Genomic DNA, 15808 nt, shown 5'->3' with positions numbered 1-15808 from the left:
CGGGAGAGGGCGAGGCTATGTCACAAGAGAGCGGTTGGTTGGTGAGCGATGGGGGCGGGGCACGAGGGCGCCGTTTGTTGGTGCGCGGCAGAGGGGCGTGGCTCGAGGGGCGCCGTCGGTTGGCCGGCGGCGGGCGGCGGGTGGTGGGCGGTGGGCGGTGGGCGCGGGCGGCGGGCGGCGGGCGGTGGGGGCGGGCCATGGCCCTGCTGCTGTGCCTGGGCCTGACAGCTGCGCTGGCCCGAGGCTGCTTGCACTGCCACGGCAACTTCTCAGAGAAGTTCTCCTTCTACCGCCATCACGTGAACCTCAAGTCCTGGTGGGTGGGCGACATCCCTGTGTCGGGTTCGCTGCTCACCGACTGGAGCCAGGACACGATGAAGGAGCTGCATCTGGCCATCCCCGCGGAAATCAGTGAGTACCCCGGCCCTGCCTGCACGCGCTCCACGCCCAACCAGACCCTGGGCCAGGCCTCTCTCACAACTCTCCTCTCACCCCCAGCCCGGGAGAAACTGAACCAAGTGGCAAACGCCGTGTACAAGAGAATGGATCAACTGTACCAGGGAAAGATGTATTTCCCGGGTAAGGGGGCGGCCGCCACAGTGGGAAACCGAGGAACAACCCCGCGGCCCCAGGGCATCTCACGCTGACCCATCCACCTGCCCCTGACCTTCTCCCTCCTGCCTCCCCCCATTAGGGTATTTCCCCAACGAGCTGCGAGCTATCTTCCGGGAGCAGGTGCACCTCATCCAGAATGCCATCATCGAAAGTGAGCAAATAAGGGCTTCGGGGATGGAGGATGCTGCCCAGAGCCTGAGGACCCAGGACCACAGGAGTGTTTGCCTCTTTCTAGGCCTAGGCCCAGGTTCCAGCCAGGGCCTGGCTGAGACTAGAGCCATGTGAATAGGGATCTGGCATGATGCAGCTGGGTGTTGGAACTCAGAAAGGACAGAAAGTGGGGAGAAAGTCTGCTCCCTGGGAGTTCCCGTCGTGGTGCAGCGGAAAGGAACCCGACTAGGAACCATGAGGTTGCGGGTTTGATCCCTGGCCTCGCTCAGTGGGTTAAGGATCCGGCGTTGCTGTGAGCTGTGACGTAGGTTGCAGACTCGGCTAGGATCCTGCATTGCTGTGGCTTAGGCCAGTGGCTACAGCTCCAATTCGACCCCTGGCCTGGGAACCTCCATATGCTGCCCTAAAAAAACCCCCCAAAAACACAAAAACCAAAAACCAAAAAAGTTTCCTCTCTGAGGGGGGACACTCTCATCTAGTGGACACCAATAGGACACCTGGAAGGATAAATTTTGACCTGTCCCTATCATCTCCCCTAGCCAGTCCCTGGAGGCCTGAGTATTGCTACTGCCCTTCCCCATGGTTTGCTTCACCCCAGGCTGGGGCCATGGACACTCCTGAGCCTTGGGCAGCCTGGGAAGGTGGGCTGGATGGGGAGGACAGTCTAGGCCTGCTAAGAAGATACCATCTGTGCTCTCACCCTTTCACAGGCCGCATCGACTGTCAGCGTCACTGTGGTGAGCCTCTGTCCAGGTTGTGGGGTGCAGCAGCAGCAGCATGGGGCCCCAGAGGCTGAGGGTGAGGGGACCTTCGGCTGCCTCTGGTCTATTGCAGGCATCTTCCAGTACGAGACCATCTCCTGCACCAACTGCACAGACTCACATGTTGTCTGCTTTGGCTACAACTGCGAGTAAGGCTCAGAATCACACACCTGCCTGTGTGCCCACCGCCCCCGCCCCAGCCACAGGGTCCAAGGGTCTCCCTGGAGTGGGCCCCTCCATCACCTGGGTGGGGGGAATGGAAGCTCCCCCCAGCTGGCCCCTCCATGTCCTGTGTGCCGGCAGGTCGTCGGTGCAGTGGGAGACAGCAGTGCAGGGCCTCCTCCAGTACATGTGAGTCAGGGGAGCTGGGCTTAGGGTGGGGACCCCAGTCAAGGCCACTTGGCCCCTGACTCCAAACCTGCTGTTGTTGCAGAAATAAGTGGCACAAGTAAGTTTCCCCTTTCCAAACCTGAGTTTGATCACAGGCAGTGGGGCACGTGTGCCCTCTCCGGTGAGTATGTGCCTGGCTGAGGCCACACCTGATGCCAGGGACCCAGATTCTTTCTCCCAGGGTCTTGGAGCTCAGCTGGCACAAGCGGTATATCCTGGTTAGAGTCTCCACAGAATCTGGTCCCACCCATGCCCCAAGAAGTGGGAATGCTGTGGTCAGAGGCAGGGAGGGCCCCCCATGGTGGATGTGGGCCCTAGTGAAGAGCCTAAGGACCACAGGCACAGCCTTATCCCCAATGCTTAGAGCTAACTGAGGCTGCGTCATTTCTTTCAGACAGAGCACCAGCACGAGGTGAGGTCTCCAAGGTCCATCCTCTGGGCAAGGAGGGGACGGGAGGGGTGGGGTTGTCCAGGTCATTGGGGGTGGACAGGGGTGTTAAGTGCAGTAGGCATAGCTGGGCAGCTCTCTCTGCATCTGGGACATGTGGAAGTCACCTCCGCAACCACGCAAGTGCAACACTTCATGAATAAACATGAGCTCCTCCTCCTCCTGGTCTGGACTCACAGAACCACTCCAGCCTTGTGAGTGACCCAGAGGAGGGAGGCTGCAGGGACCGGGCGGACTCCAGGGGCAGGGGCTCCCCCACTTCTTTGGAGCCCCGGTTGTGGGGGTGTTGGGCATGACCCCAGGGCTGTCTGAGTTGAGCTTTGGGAGTCTGCCTGCAGCTCTCTCAGGTGCCCCACCTGGGAGGAGGGGCCTAGCTCCCAGCAAAGGCCCACAGGGCAGGGCACCCCTATCTCCCTGCAGCCTGATATCACCAAGCTTCACCTGTCTGGAGCCCCCACATCTGGCCAACCTGACTCTGGAAAACGCTTCTGAGTGCCTGATGCAGCACTGAGGGGAGCCGGCTGGCCAGACCTGTCTGAGGCCATGGTGTGGGGCCAGGACTCCGTTGGACCGTTTGGGCCTGACTGATAGAGCAGGCCTGCTGCTGCCTGGGTGCCCCACCCTCCTTGGAGCCCAGGCCGGGCTGGGGCAGGAGGAGGGTAAGGGAGATAACGTGGGTTTGTACAGAGTATAGTGTTGACGTGGGGAATCACAGCAATCTGATGGAATGATTAAATATCCCTGACATTTTCTCATCGTGGAACAGTCCTTGTTAGCAAGATGGGCTGGGGTCTCAGGTAAAGTGTGTTCTGGGTGCCGGGCAGGGATTCCCCCTGCACAGATTTGCGTTAGTAACAGGCAGGTGCACAGGGAAACCAGCCTTTAGAGCGATGACTCAAAGGGAGGCCAGCTTGGGTGCACCCTGGGGTTCCTGTTACATCAGGCTGCCCCAGCCCAGGCACAGGAACTGCTATCCACATGGCTGAGCCTCTTTCTGAAGCTCACTATGGGGGCCGTGAGGGAGATGAACTCAATCTGCCTCTGCCCAGGACTGAACAGTGAGTAGTTGGAAGGCTAGGGGGAAAAGTGCTGCCAGAAGTGCCCTCCTGCCTGAAAATAGCTTCACAAACCCGGCGGTTCTCTGGCTCTGGGCTTCCCTTCTGGGTGGCTGCCAACCACCTCCCAACTCCAGGAACACTGCCCTCTGCTTGCCAATTTGGGTCTGGGTGATGGCTTGGTGGAAGCACAACAACGAGTGGGAGATGGACACCCCAGGCCCCTGCTGCAGCCCATGAGCTAGAGAGGGTTGGTTGGTAACCAGGCAGGGGTGGTCCGAGGCCTCTCTCCCTACCTGCCCATGTCTTGGGATTCAGGTTGGAGTTGATAATGGGCCCTGTCTGCTGACACATCCCTCTGTCCATGTGTGTCAGTGAGGCCATTGGCAATGTGAAGAAAAAGAGCAGCAGGCCTGTCTTCCAGCACATCTTCCTGTCACTCAGCCCACACACCCCATGGCCAGCGGGGTTCCTGCACAGCCCTGTGGAGGGTCAGGTGGTTCCTTGGTGTTTTCACCGGAGCCCAGCATGCTGTGGCCCCTGAGAGGGTGCCCTGCAGCTCCGCCCTGACGAGAAGCCCCAAACTGACAACCCCAGAAGCCCCAAACTGAGAACCCCTGGTCAGGGGCACACATGGCCACAGGTGAGAGACCCAGCAAGTAAACGTCTGTTTTGCAAGTTTATTGATCATCTTGACACAATCATTACAGCAGCGTGATATGTCTCTCTGTCCTTTATACGGGAATGTCAATAGCAAAGAAGTTCTTATATAACACATCATACAATTTCGAGGTTCTAGAATCACTGCACAGGATTCTGTAATAGATTACTCTACATGCTAAAGTGACAGTTTTCATCAAAAGGAAAGTTCAACGTCATTGAGGACCATCATCTCTGAGGAAAGTTGAGTCTCATGGGGGTGGGCCAGGACCCCCTCTCTGTGCGTGATGCACAACTCAAGGGCCTAGCTGCCCTAGGACAGCCGAGGGGCCCAGAATTGGGCCCTCCAGGACTGGGGAAAGCCTGCAGGTGTCCAATGATGAGGAGGGGACTGGAACTGCAGCACCCCCAACTCACAATACCCCGACCAGGGCATGGAAGCCAACACAGCCTAGTCTCTGCTGCAACTGGGATGCCCACCAGGTGTCATGAAGACATCAATGGAATTGGACAGGCAACAGCCTGCAAGACCCTCCCCCACCGTGTCCTGGGGGATAACGTGCCCCTCGGCATGAGGATGAAGAGGAGTGTATCCTGGCTGAACAGCTGGCAGGCTCTTTCTTCATCCCCAGCTGCCACTGGGCAGGGTACCTGGGGACTCAAGGACTCAGATGACTGAACAGACGTGGATGCACTGGCCTGTCCAAATCTTGCCAGGTCCCGATCATCCTTGGGCAGCCCCTGCAGCCATGTGGACAGTCCGCTCCAGCTATAGGAGCCCCTTCTGGTCTGGGCACTGAAGCGGGGCTTCTCACCAAAGACCGTGGAGAGTCAAAAATGACGGATAAATGAACGCAACATAAACCTCTCTGTCTACACAGTGGACGACAGTGGCCTTATGTTATCTCCTGGGCTAGACCCAAAGCCAGCGAGAGGAGAGCCCCAGCCCTTGGGGCTGCCCTCCCTGCAAGTCCCCTCCACAGTGGCCTGAGGTGCGTTCAGCACTTGGCCAGGGTCTCCTTCATCTCCTCCAGCAAGTTGCTCAGCAGCGTTGGATCACTGCACTTCCCATCCACCGACACCGACTTTTCACCCTGCAGGGAAGACGGCGCCGTGAGAGGCTGCGGAGGAGGCTGGCCCCTTCCCACGCACTTCTGGGGAGATGGAGCAGGTGCACTGTGGCCCATGTCTCCTATGGGAGGAACTACAGGGCCTGGACAAAGGCCAGAACTGGAGAGACCCTGGAGAGGCACTCTGGAAGAACTGGGCAGAGGGCTGTGGCCTGTGGCCCAGGCTCTGCGTGCCAAAGGGAAGCCTGGGGACTGCTGGGCTCACCTGGAGCTAAGCCTGCAAGGCGTGCCCCCTGAATAGGCACCAAACATTCAGGAACACACAGTGGGAGGCAGCTCTGAGGACAGAGACAAAGGCTGTGAAACCGACAGACACTTGAGCAGAGGTCTTGCAGCCAGAACCTGGGAACTGACATTCCCCATGGGGTTTAAAGAAGGCCTAGGGTCTAATCCTATTCAAAACATCTGGAGGGAGGGGTTTCCTGTTGAGGCGCAAGGGGATCAGTGGTGTCTTATGAGCACTGGGATGTGGATTCAATCCCTGGACCAGCAGCTATGGCTCAGATCTGATCCCTGGTCCAGGAATCCAAGTAGGACAGAGACAAACTGCAGCCTTTCCCTACAGTGGAAAACACCACATCCTGGGGTAGATTTGCTGGGAAACTGGCCTCAGTGAAGTCTCAGGGTTCTTCCCTTACCCAAGTCCTTTGCAAGGTCCTAATAAGAAAGATTCTAACAATGTGGGTCAGACAGTTATTTAGTAAAGATATATTTTTGGATTTCATGATCCTTGTATTTATCAGCTTAAAATAAATAAATAAAAATAAAAGATGTGCCCACCAGCAGAAAAGACATAATGGAAGGTCATGGACCCTGATAAGAAGTCAATGGAATGAATCCAACTGGAACAGACAGCAAAAAAGGAGTTGGAGGTGGTGGGGGTGGGCCGAGCCTCAGAGACCCAGAAATGAAAAGTCTGAGATTCGCATCACTGGGACCCCAGAAGGAGAAGATAAAGAATGCAGCGCTGGAAGTTCCTGAGTGGCACCATAGGTTAAGGATCCAGTGTGGCAGAGGTTGCAACTGTGGCAAGGATGTGATCCCTGCACTGAGAACTTTCACATTTTGGGAACAACAAAATAAATAAATAAATAAAAGCAGTGCTGAAAAGGTATTTATTTATTTATTTATTTGGTCTCTTTAGGGCCGCACTCATAGCATATGGAAGTTCCCAGGCTAGGGGTTAAATCAGAGCTGTAGCTGCTGGCCTATGTCACAGCCATAGCAAAGCCAGATCAGAGCCACGCCTGCAACCTATATCACAGCTCATGGCAATGCTAGATCCTTAACCCACTGAGCGAGGCCACGGATTGAACCTACATCCTCATGGAGGCTAGTCAGATTCGTTTCCACTGAGCCACAACGGTAACTCCCTGAAAAGGTATTTAATAGTTGAAAACTTTCAAGTTTTGCAAAAAACATAAACCTAAGTTCAGCAGACTCCCAAGAGTTAGGATGAGCTTAAGTAACTCCAAGCACAGACAGTTCACAAACTGCTGAAAAAAACAAAGAAAAATCTGAAACAGCCCGAGAAAAACAATGCACTCCCTCAAAAAGGAAAATGGTTCCTTGTCAGAAAGCACAGACACCAAAAGAAAACAGCTTATTTTTGAAGAATTGAGTGAAAAGACTTGCAAAACCAGAATTCTATACCCAGCAAAAGCAGCCTTGAGGGAAAGTGAAATATAGAATAATTACATGGACTGCAGCAGCTTGGGTGACTGTGGAGGCATGGGTTTGATATCCAGCCTGGCGCAGTGTTAAAGGATCTGGCGTTGCTGTGGTTGTGGCTTGGATTCAGTCTCTGGCCCAGGAACTTCCACATGCCAAGAGTGCATATGAGAAAATACTCCACATCACTAATTACTAGAGAAATGCAACTCAAAACTGCAATGAGGTACAACCTTACCAGTCAGAATGGCCATCATTAATAAGTCTACAAAGAACAAATGCTGGAGAGGGTGTAGAGAAAAGGGAACCCTCCCCTACACTGTTGGTGGAAATGTATATTGGTGCAGCCACTATGGAAAACAGTATGGAGGTTCCTCAGAAAACTAAAGAACTACCATATGATCCAGCAATCCCACTCCTGGGCATCTGTCCAGACAAAACCACAAAGAGATACATGCACCTCTATGTTTACTGCATCACTATTCACAACAGCCAAGACATGGAAACAACCTAAATGTCTGTTGACAGGTGAATGGATTAAGAAGATGTGGTACATGTATGCAATGGAATACTACTCAGCAGTAAAAAAATAATGAAATAGGAGTTCCCATTGTGTGGCACAACAGGATCCATGGCATCTCTACAACTCCTGGCACAGTTGGCTAAAGAATCACGTGTTGTCACAGACGAGGTATAGGTTGCAACTGTGGCTCAGATCTGATCTCTGGCCTAGGAATGCCACACGCCATGGGGAAGCCAAAAAAGGGGTTGTGGGGGGAAAGAATGCCATTTGCAGCAACATGGCTGCAACTAGAGATGTTCATACTAAGCAAAGTTGGAAAAAAAAAAAAAGACAAATACCATATGGTAACACTTAGATGGGGAATCTAAAATATAACACAAATGAACCAATCTATAGAACAGAAACAGACTGACAGACATGGAAAACAGACTTGGCTGCCAAGGGGGAGGGGGAAGAAGTGGGATGGACAGGGAATTTGGGGTTAGTAGATACAAACTATTACATTTAGAATGTATAAGCAATGAGGTCCTACTGTACAGCACAGGGAACTATATCCAGTCTCCTGGGACAGACCATGATAGAAGATAATTTGAGAAAGGGGATGTGTATATATGTATAACTGGATACTTTGCTGCATAGCATAAATTGGCACAACTCTGTAAACCAACTGTACTTTAAGCACAAACGATCCGAACACAATTGAAAAACAGATAGTGACAGGATAATCCAAGCTCTATGGTGTCCAGAAGAAATTCTTCCTTTTTTTTTTCTTTTTTTGTCTTTTTATCATTTATTGGGCTGCTCCCACAGCATATGGAGGTTCCCAGGCTAGGGGTCGAATTGGAGCTGCAGCTACCAGCCTACACCAGAGCCACAGCAATGCAGGATCCAAGCTGCGTCTGCAACTTATACCACAGCTCACAGCAACACCGGATCCTTAACCCACTGAGCAAGGCCCATTGAACCCGCAACCTCATGGTTCCTAGTTGGATTTGTTAACCACTGAGCCACGACAGAAATTCCAGGAATTCTTTCTAATGTAAGGATAAAGGCAGGTTCACAGTAAAAGACATAACACCTAAACACCAATCAAATGAAAGCAGGAATGGCCGCACTGCTATCAAACACAGCGGCCTTTGGAGCAAAGAATGTTGCCCAGGATGGAGGAACACACCTACTGATGAGAGGGTCCATTTGCCAAGATCCCACGATTCTAACAGTCTATACCATATGCCAACAATAGAGCGCCCACACAAGGAGCAAAGCCTGACCAAATGGAGGAACGGACCAGCTGGAGACACTGGTCTCACATTCCTTGCTCATATCATCAAGGGCCAGCAGAGAGGAAATCTTCAAGGACCCAGAAGAATCAAAAGCACCATCAACCAAGGGGACCTAGGTGACAAGTACTGAACAATTCCAGGCACCTACGGAACTCCTGTCCACAAAGACCACAGTTCAATGGCTTGTCAGTAACACAAAAGCAACAGGAAACTCTGATCCATGTGACATAGAAGAGGTCTTGATAGAAATTAGAAAATGTTTTAAACTGTACAGAAATGAAAATAAATCATTAAAATTTGCAGGGTTCAGCTAAAGGGCAATGCTTAGAGAAAAATTTATGGCACTAAACATTTTCTTAGAATAAACAGGTCTTTTGGAAAGGTCCAAGTTTCCACCTTAACAACCTCACAAAGGAGCAAAATAAACCCCAAATAGAAGTAAGGAGCTAGGCAGCATAACTCCATAAAATTTACTTACTGTTTAAAAACATGGTAACTTTTTTTTTTTGGCGCCTACCCACTACATGTGGAAATTCCTGGGCCAGGGATTAAACCTATACCATAGTAGCAACGCAAGCTTGACAATGGTGGATCCTTAACCCACTGGGCCACAAAAAAACCTCACACAGTAACTTTATTTTAAAAGTTGGTTCTGGGAGTTCCCACTGTGACTCAGCAGTAATGAACCCAACTAGTATGAGAATGCGGGTTCGATTCCTGGCCTCACTTAGTGGGTTAAGTATCCAGTGTTGCTGTAAGCTGTGGTATAGGTCGCAGATGCAACTCAGATCTGGCCCTGCTGTGGCTGTGGTGCAGGCTGGCAGCTGCAGCTGATTCGAGCCCAAGACTGGGAACTTCTGTATGCTGTAGGTGTCGCCCTAAAAAAGTTATTTCTGAAGTTGATTTTTCAAAAGAGCAACAAGAAATTTCCTGGTGGCTCAGTGGGTTAAGGAGTTGGCGTTAAAGCTATGTTTCTGGTTTGATCCCTGGCCCATGAACTTCTGCATGGCGCTGGCAGGGTCACAAAAAAAAAGGATCGACAAAATGGGTAAGTCTTCTAGCCAAGAAAAATGGGAGAAGACACAAATTACCAACATCAGCAATGAGGGAAGGTTTTCACTGATCCCTCAGAGACTAAAAGGACAAGAACACTCAACCCATGATCAACTCTGTAACTAGGATGAAATGGACCACATCTTGAAAACCACAAACTACCACGACTCATACAAGAAAAAACAGATAAATTAAGAATTCCTACAATTTTGGAGTTCCCGTCATGGCTCAGTGGTTAATGAATCTGACTAGGAACCATGAGGTTGCGGGTTCGATCCCTGGCCTTGCTCAGTGGGTTAAGGATCTGGCGTTGCCGTGAGCTGTGGTATAAGTTGCAGACGCAGCTTGGATCCTGCATTGCTGTGGCTCTGGTATAGGTTGGTGGCTGCAGCTCCAATTCGACCCCTAGCCTGGGAACCTCCATATGCGGCAGGAGTGGCCCAAGAAGTGGCAAAAAGACAAAAGGACAAAAGAAAAAAAAAAAAAGAATTCCTGCAATTTTAAGAAGTTGAAGTTGTAGATAAAAACCTTTCAAAAAAGAAGGCCCCTGACCTGATTTCCTTGGTGAATTCTACATAACATGCAAGAAGATGTACACTGACTACACGCCACCTCTTCTACAAAAGGCTAGAGGAAGGAATGCCTCCCCACTTAGTTGGTGAGGTCCCAGTGCCAAGGCCAGAGGAGCGCAGGATAGGCCAACATCCTCCTGAACAGGGCTCAAAGCTGCAAAGGCACAGTGCTGAGGAGTGGAAAGGCTGGGTGGGACCTTCCTGAGGGCTCACCTTCTTCACCAGGAGGCAGACGTGGTGTCCCTGGATGGAGCGGCTGTACATGGAGGCGCAGGAATCCACTCGTTCCACAACTACAACAGAGGGCAAGGGGTGAGGCTGGGCCAGCCCTGGGGTGGGGAGGAGTCACATGTGTAGAAAAGCAGAGCCATCTATCAGCCATGTCCAATCCCTTACCGGAAAAACGGTGATGAAAACAGATCTTTGCCAGAAGGTTCTGGAAGGACATACTAATGCCATCAACCTTGATTGAGCTCATGCTCAGGTCCCCAGACTCCAACAACTTGGCAAAGGCATCACTGTGGGAAAGGGACGGAACGGGACAGTAAAAACAGGGGGCCTTGGTGTGTGCCTGTGGCTTAGGGTCTCCAAGGGTGCTGTGAGAAATCAAGAGCTGGACTATGTCCCCGAAACTCCTATGTTGAAGCCCAGACCCCCAGGACGTCAGAATGCAACTGCATTTGAGACTGGGGTCCCTGTGAGAACAAGACACGTGACCGTCTGCACTCCAAACAGGATGGCCTCAGGATGACCCACTTCTGCCATCACTGGTCTCAGCCTGCAGCACTGGGAGGAAACCAATACCTGTGCTTGGACCACAGGACCTGCGCTCAGTGTTATGCAGCTGAGCTGGCCGGCACAGCAGATATGCTGGGCTTTTTGTGCTCACCATAAACCGGTCACCCGACAGTCCGTGCACTCTCACACCTTAAATCAGAGAGCATGGCTGAGGTGATTGCACCCAGAGCCTGGCACAGCATGGAAGGGGGCATACCTGTAGCAAGGTGTGGTGACCAAGTAGGAGGTGCAGGTGAAGTGCAGCTTGAAGTCGAGCTTCTCATGGGTGGAGCCTTCGTCATTCTGTTGGAGTAGGGATGCAGGGTGAGTGTGGGCATGGCTCCAGAGTAGGGGTTCTCTCAGCTGGCGGCCCCACTGCTGCCTTGCTTCCCCGTACCTTGGCAATGAAGGATAGTGTCCCCTTGAGCTTCTGCGCCATGACGATGCTCTGAATGGTGAACACAAACTGGGCTTCGTTGGAGATGCCTAGTGAGGGTGAGAGGGGCCTGAAAAGCAGCGCAGGGTGCAGCCTGGGAGCGTGTGTGTGGCTATCCCAGCAGGTGGCAGGTACCCCACAACCCAGGGTCTGCCCTCAGTGATGGCCAGTCCTGGGGCCACTCACCAGGGGGCAGCTGGAAAGGCACAGGGACACCATCATGGACTGAGGAGCCCTCTGGCCGGGCCAGCCGGGCGTTGAGTGAGTCCAGCACGTTGAGTTCCATACTCTTGAGGAAGCTGCTGCTCTGGTTCTCCAGGACCACGGACACGGTGACCTGGCTGTCCTTCTGCAGGCTGCCCTGCACATCGTATGTCTGCACAGAGCAAGGCAAGGTCAGCAGTGCAGGGAGCCCACCAGGGGCCCCTCTGGGCCTGGATGAAGGCCCAAAAGTGTGAGCACAAGTATGCAAAGGAAGGAACGTTCTGGACCCTCACTCAAGGACACTGAGTTTCAGATATGTACACAGATTTTAGCTATTCCCGATGCACGGCTCTGCCTCCACACACCCTCACAGAGAAAGGACCCCCCCGAGCCTTCCGTGGACCATGCTCTCTGAAACACACTTCTCACTCACCATTTTGATGTACGAATTTTCAGCCAAGAGGCAGTAGCTAGACATGGGCTGGGAATAAGAGAAAAACGTGTCAGCTTTGGGTGCCAAGAACCTGAGCGTGATGTCTGCTGAGGGTGGGGCCAGGTGTAAGCTTCCAGGTGCTCCCGCAGGAAATGCTAGGCCCAATGGAGCGGGTCCTGGACAGCATGAGCCCACACCTTGGGGCTCCTGACACTGTCAGGGCTGTCTGGGGAGGACCAGGCAGGCGCCAGTGGCACCCTCACCGGGAGGGGCTCCTCATCTAGTGCGCCGTTCTCCACGGGCTCAGCCACTCCTTCCCTTGGAGGTGTCTTCTTTTTGGATTTCTTCTTGTCTTTGGGCCTCTCCTCCTTGTCCTTCTTGTGTTTCTTCTTCTTCTCCTTGGAAGTTTTCTAAACAGAAATAGTTCAGGTCAATCCCACACTCACGTGGGTACCACAGTGGTGATCGAATCTCATATTGTGGGGACCAAGCATGCTAAGGTAAAGGGCCCACACATCAGGGTGAGCAGGCCAGCAATCCCCAGGGCTGCAGGGAAGGGCCACCACGAGGACCCGGGAACTCACTGCTGGGCTGGATAGTCGTTGCTGCTGGGTAAAATGCATGAGGAAAACCAGGGAGAGTGCAGACGTGATGGCCCAGCAACCACAGAACTCCTCAGTGTCTCCCCCACCACCCCCGCCCCACACACACTCAGACACTCACATCAGCATGACTCACAGCAGCCAAAAGCTGGGCACCACCCAGTGTCCACCAAAAGGTGACAAACACCGTGCAGTCCCTCCACACATGGAGCATCACTCAGCCATGAAAAGGAAAGAAGCCCCGATACTTGCTACCACATGGACGGACCCAGAGACCACGATGCTCAGTCAGAGCAGCAGACACAGAAGGACACACAGTGTGGGATTCCATAGATGGGAAACATCCAGAACAGGCACATCCACAGAGACAAAGGGGGGGTTAGTGGTTGTCAGAAAAGAGGAATGGGGGTAGGGCTGATGACAGAAATGGATTCCCTTTAGCAGTGATGGGACGTTCTGGAATTAGAGGCGGTGGCAGCAGAACCATGAATAGTTCACTGTGGACGAGTTACAGCTCAATAGTGCTGTTGTGGGTCAGAGCCCCATAGCCACGGCAATGAGAAACCACTGGTGGGATGTGGGCAGCAGTAAGCACCTCTTGCCTGGCTCTCGTACCTTTTCAGGCTCCTGGTGCTCGTCCTCGTCAGCATCCTGCACCTCTTCCCTGGGCTCCTCAAGCCCCTCCTCAGGGGCAGTGGCTGCAGCATTCACCCTGGGCTCTTCCTGTAGGAAGCCAAGTGAGAGGCTCAAAAGGCAGCTCCCTCTGCCCTGACCCACCCGCCTTCCAGGGACACCCGGCCATGAGGAGCCTCCCTTGGCAGGCTAGGTGTGTTGTAAGGACGCAGGTGTGGGGCCTTGATCTGAGCCAGTGGCCAGCTGAGGGGAGAGGACGCCTGGCTTGAGGCTCGCTGGCACTGGCCAGCAACCCTGCATGAGACCCCAGAGGCACCAGGCTCCAGCCGGCAACATAATGCAGCTGTTCAGAGCTGCTGCCTGGCTCTGGGGGTCCGGGCTCTACACCGAGCAGTGTCACACAGCCACTGTCAGGGTAAGACGCCGGGAACAGGACCGAGCTGGCCCAAAGTTGTCTGTGTGCCTTAGGGTCCCCACGTATCCCTTTGTAGCCGGGGTGCAAGAGGCCAGAAGGGCTGTGGGTGATGAAGGGGAAGGGCCAGGCAGGGCACCAAGGGAGCAGGGAGCACCCCAATGTTTCTAAGAGGCAGCCTCCAAGGCCGAAGAGCACACGTGTCTGGCCAAGGAGCACCTTGGTACAGGTCGCCATCAGGCTCTTACCGGGGCTGGGGCTGCAACAGGTGGAGTGGTGGACAACCAGAAGTCCAAGTCCTCACCCTGAAACCAAAGGAAGGTGGCCTTTGGCCAGAGCACAGGACAACCCGGTCAGGCCTGGAGGAACTGTGCCGCCTTGAGCCAAGCAACATGACCTACATTTGATGCTTCTATGAAAGCACCCGACCCCACGGCCCACTGATGGGAGGGAGCTGGGTCCTTGGGACTGCCCATTGCACCAGGGCCTCACCTTCTCTGCTTCCTTTCTCTTCTTCTTCTTCTCTCGCTCCTTCTCCTTGTGCTTCTTCTCCTTCTTTTTGGGTTTCTTGCTCTTTTTTTCTATGACGGGGATGTCCTCTTTCTCAGGGGACTTGGGGGTCTCAGCATTTCTGTGTTTCTGCACAGGCAGCTTCTCGCTGTCAGCTAGGGGCCTGGATGGTCACAGGAGACTTGGCCTGGGATGAGGCTGGGGGAGGGGTACCCTAGCCACCCCTCTGCTCCCATGGGACAAGGAGAGTCTGAGTTATGTCCAGCACTCACTTGTCCAAGTCGATGTCTAGGGCCCTGTAGGGGTCGTTTGGGTCTTTGTCATCCTCGTCGCTGGGCAGGGCGTTCTGAGGGAGGACGGAAATGCTGGGTCAGGTTTGCCTCGCCCTATCCCCCCGACCCTGCCGAGCCTTAAGGGTCTAAGGAAGCACCCCCACACTCTTCTAGGAAAGAGACCACCAGGTCCACACTCGCAAGGGCGTCTGACCTGGGCCTGGCACTCAGGCCGAGACACCTGTCATTAAGCAGAAGCCTGGGGGCCGCCTGCTCAGAGCTCACTGGACAGAGCTGGTTGAGGCCCTCCCCACGACAGGGACAACAGCAACGGGTGGGCCCCCACGGGGAGGGCCACTGACCTCAGGCATCTCCTCAGTGACGATGTCCACGCGCTGGGCAGGTGCGATGTCCTCATCGCTCTCTGTGTGCAATGAGCTATGGCGCCGTGTGCCCCGCCTCTCCCGCTCCCTCCTCTTCTTCTTCCTCTTGTCCTTCTCCAGCCGCTGCTGATGGCGCCGCTCCTCCTCCAGCTTCACGTACTGGTCCGACATGGGCATCCCTGCAAACAATGCATACTCAGTGCTCGGTCCTGGGCCCAGGCCACGGCCACCCTGAGCACCATGCCTAGGGTTGCAAGAGGATGCATGGGCACTGCCCTCTAGCTGCTGGGACATGAACAGAGGTTAGCACGGCACATGGCCTCTCTCTATTGGGATAAGGTGGAGGCCAGGTGCTGAGACAGTGGGAGTGCAGGTCCCTATAGATACTTGCCTGGCACTTTCAAGGGCACTGAGAGGTCAATTTGCACCACAGGAATGTGGTCCACACCCGGTGCATCCTGGTATCGCTGGAGAGGAGATAGCAAGGCACCCGTCACTGGGCAGGGCAGCGGCCCAAAGCAACAGAGTCACAGAGATGGGGGTGGGGAGTTGGCATAAACATAATGTACAGCGTAGAATCCAACACTCAGTAATTTTGTTCATTAGAATCTTTTCCTCCCAAATTAGAAAAGTAGTGCAGGAGTTCCCGTCACGGCGCAGTGGTTAACGAATCCGACTAGGCACCATGAGGTTGCGGGTTCGATCCCTGCCCTTGCTCAGTGGCTTAACGATTCAGCGTTGCCGTGAGCTGTGGTGTAGGTTGCAGACGTGGCTCGGATCCCGCGTTGCTGTGGCTCCGGCGTAGGCTGGCAGC

At 53.8% G+C, this 15808-nt stretch overlaps 2 protein-coding genes across 8 annotated transcripts in view; one reads left to right on the top strand and one right to left on the bottom strand.

The window, feature by feature from the left end:
• Positions 140–3140, top strand: IZUMO4 (IZUMO family member 4). 5 transcript variants are annotated; one of them, XM_003123021.2, is made up of 10 exons: positions 140–411; positions 499–579; positions 695–766; positions 1497–1523; positions 1621–1696; positions 1851–1898; positions 1981–1995; positions 2332–2349; positions 2565–2579; positions 2806–3140. In XM_003123021.2, the coding sequence occupies exons 1-10, from the start codon at positions 198–200 to the stop codon at positions 2894–2896; spliced, it is 657 nt and encodes a 218-aa protein (XP_003123069.1). In that variant the 5' UTR covers positions 140–197; the 3' UTR covers positions 2897–3140. The 5 variants fall into 5 exon arrangements, with proteins under 5 accessions (XP_003123069.1, XP_003354036.1, XP_013850239.1 ...); XM_003353988.3 differs by lacking the exon at positions 2565–2579 and having other exon boundaries at positions 151–411; positions 2806–3136; XM_013994785.2 differs by lacking the exons at positions 1851–1898; positions 1981–1995 and having other exon boundaries at positions 173–411.
• The window catches only part of AP3D1 (adaptor related protein complex 3 delta 1 subunit), a 42824-nt gene continuing 31116 nt past the window's right edge, over positions 4101–15808 (bottom strand). Inside the window, exons 19-33 of one of the 3 annotated variants that reach the window (XM_021084196.1) lie at positions 15386–15461; positions 14974–15173; positions 14612–14685; positions 14322–14502; positions 14078–14155; positions 13400–13507; positions 12446–12592; positions 12183–12230; positions 11732–11921; positions 11507–11595; positions 11327–11412; positions 10729–10850; positions 10546–10625; positions 5436–5508; positions 4101–5194 (exon numbers count right to left, since the gene is read on the bottom strand). In XM_021084196.1, the coding sequence (XP_020939855.1) occupies positions 5190–5194; positions 5436–5508; positions 10546–10625; positions 10729–10850; positions 11327–11412; positions 11507–11595; positions 11732–11921; positions 12183–12230; positions 12446–12592; positions 13400–13507; positions 14078–14155; positions 14322–14502; positions 14612–14685; positions 14974–15173; positions 15386–15461 (1557 nt within the window). In that variant the 3' untranslated portion in view covers positions 4101–5189. The remainder of the gene's footprint in view (positions 5195–5435; positions 5509–10545; positions 10626–10728; positions 10851–11326; positions 11413–11506; positions 11596–11731; positions 11922–12182; positions 12231–12445; positions 12593–13399; positions 13508–14077; positions 14156–14321; positions 14503–14611; positions 14686–14973; positions 15174–15385; positions 15462–15808) is intronic. The other 2 variants (XM_021084197.1, XM_021084198.1) reach the window with 2 other exon arrangements.

Source organism: Sus scrofa, chromosome 2, assembly GCF_000003025.6.
Source record: "Sus scrofa isolate TJ Tabasco breed Duroc chromosome 2, Sscrofa11.1, whole genome shotgun sequence".
NCBI classification, from domain to species: Eukaryota; Metazoa; Chordata; class Mammalia; order Artiodactyla; family Suidae; genus Sus; species Sus scrofa.
Note: the sequence above shows the minus strand (reverse complement) of the source record. Positions and strands in the feature narration are given on the sequence as shown.

Excerpts from the sequence above, each read along its gene's own strand:
- IZUMO4 (XM_003123021.2), top strand. The coding sequence starts at position 198 with ATGGCCCTGCTGCTGTGCCTGGGCCTGACAGCTGCGCTGGCCCGAGGC. Across the intron at positions 412-498 it reads GGCCATCCCCGCGGAAATCA|CCCGGGAGAAACTGAACCAA; the intron begins GTGAGTACCCCG and ends TCTCACCCCCAG. Across the intron at positions 1,697-1,850 it reads TGCTTTGGCTACAACTGCGA|GTCGTCGGTGCAGTGGGAGA; the intron begins GTAAGGCTCAGA and ends GTGTGCCGGCAG.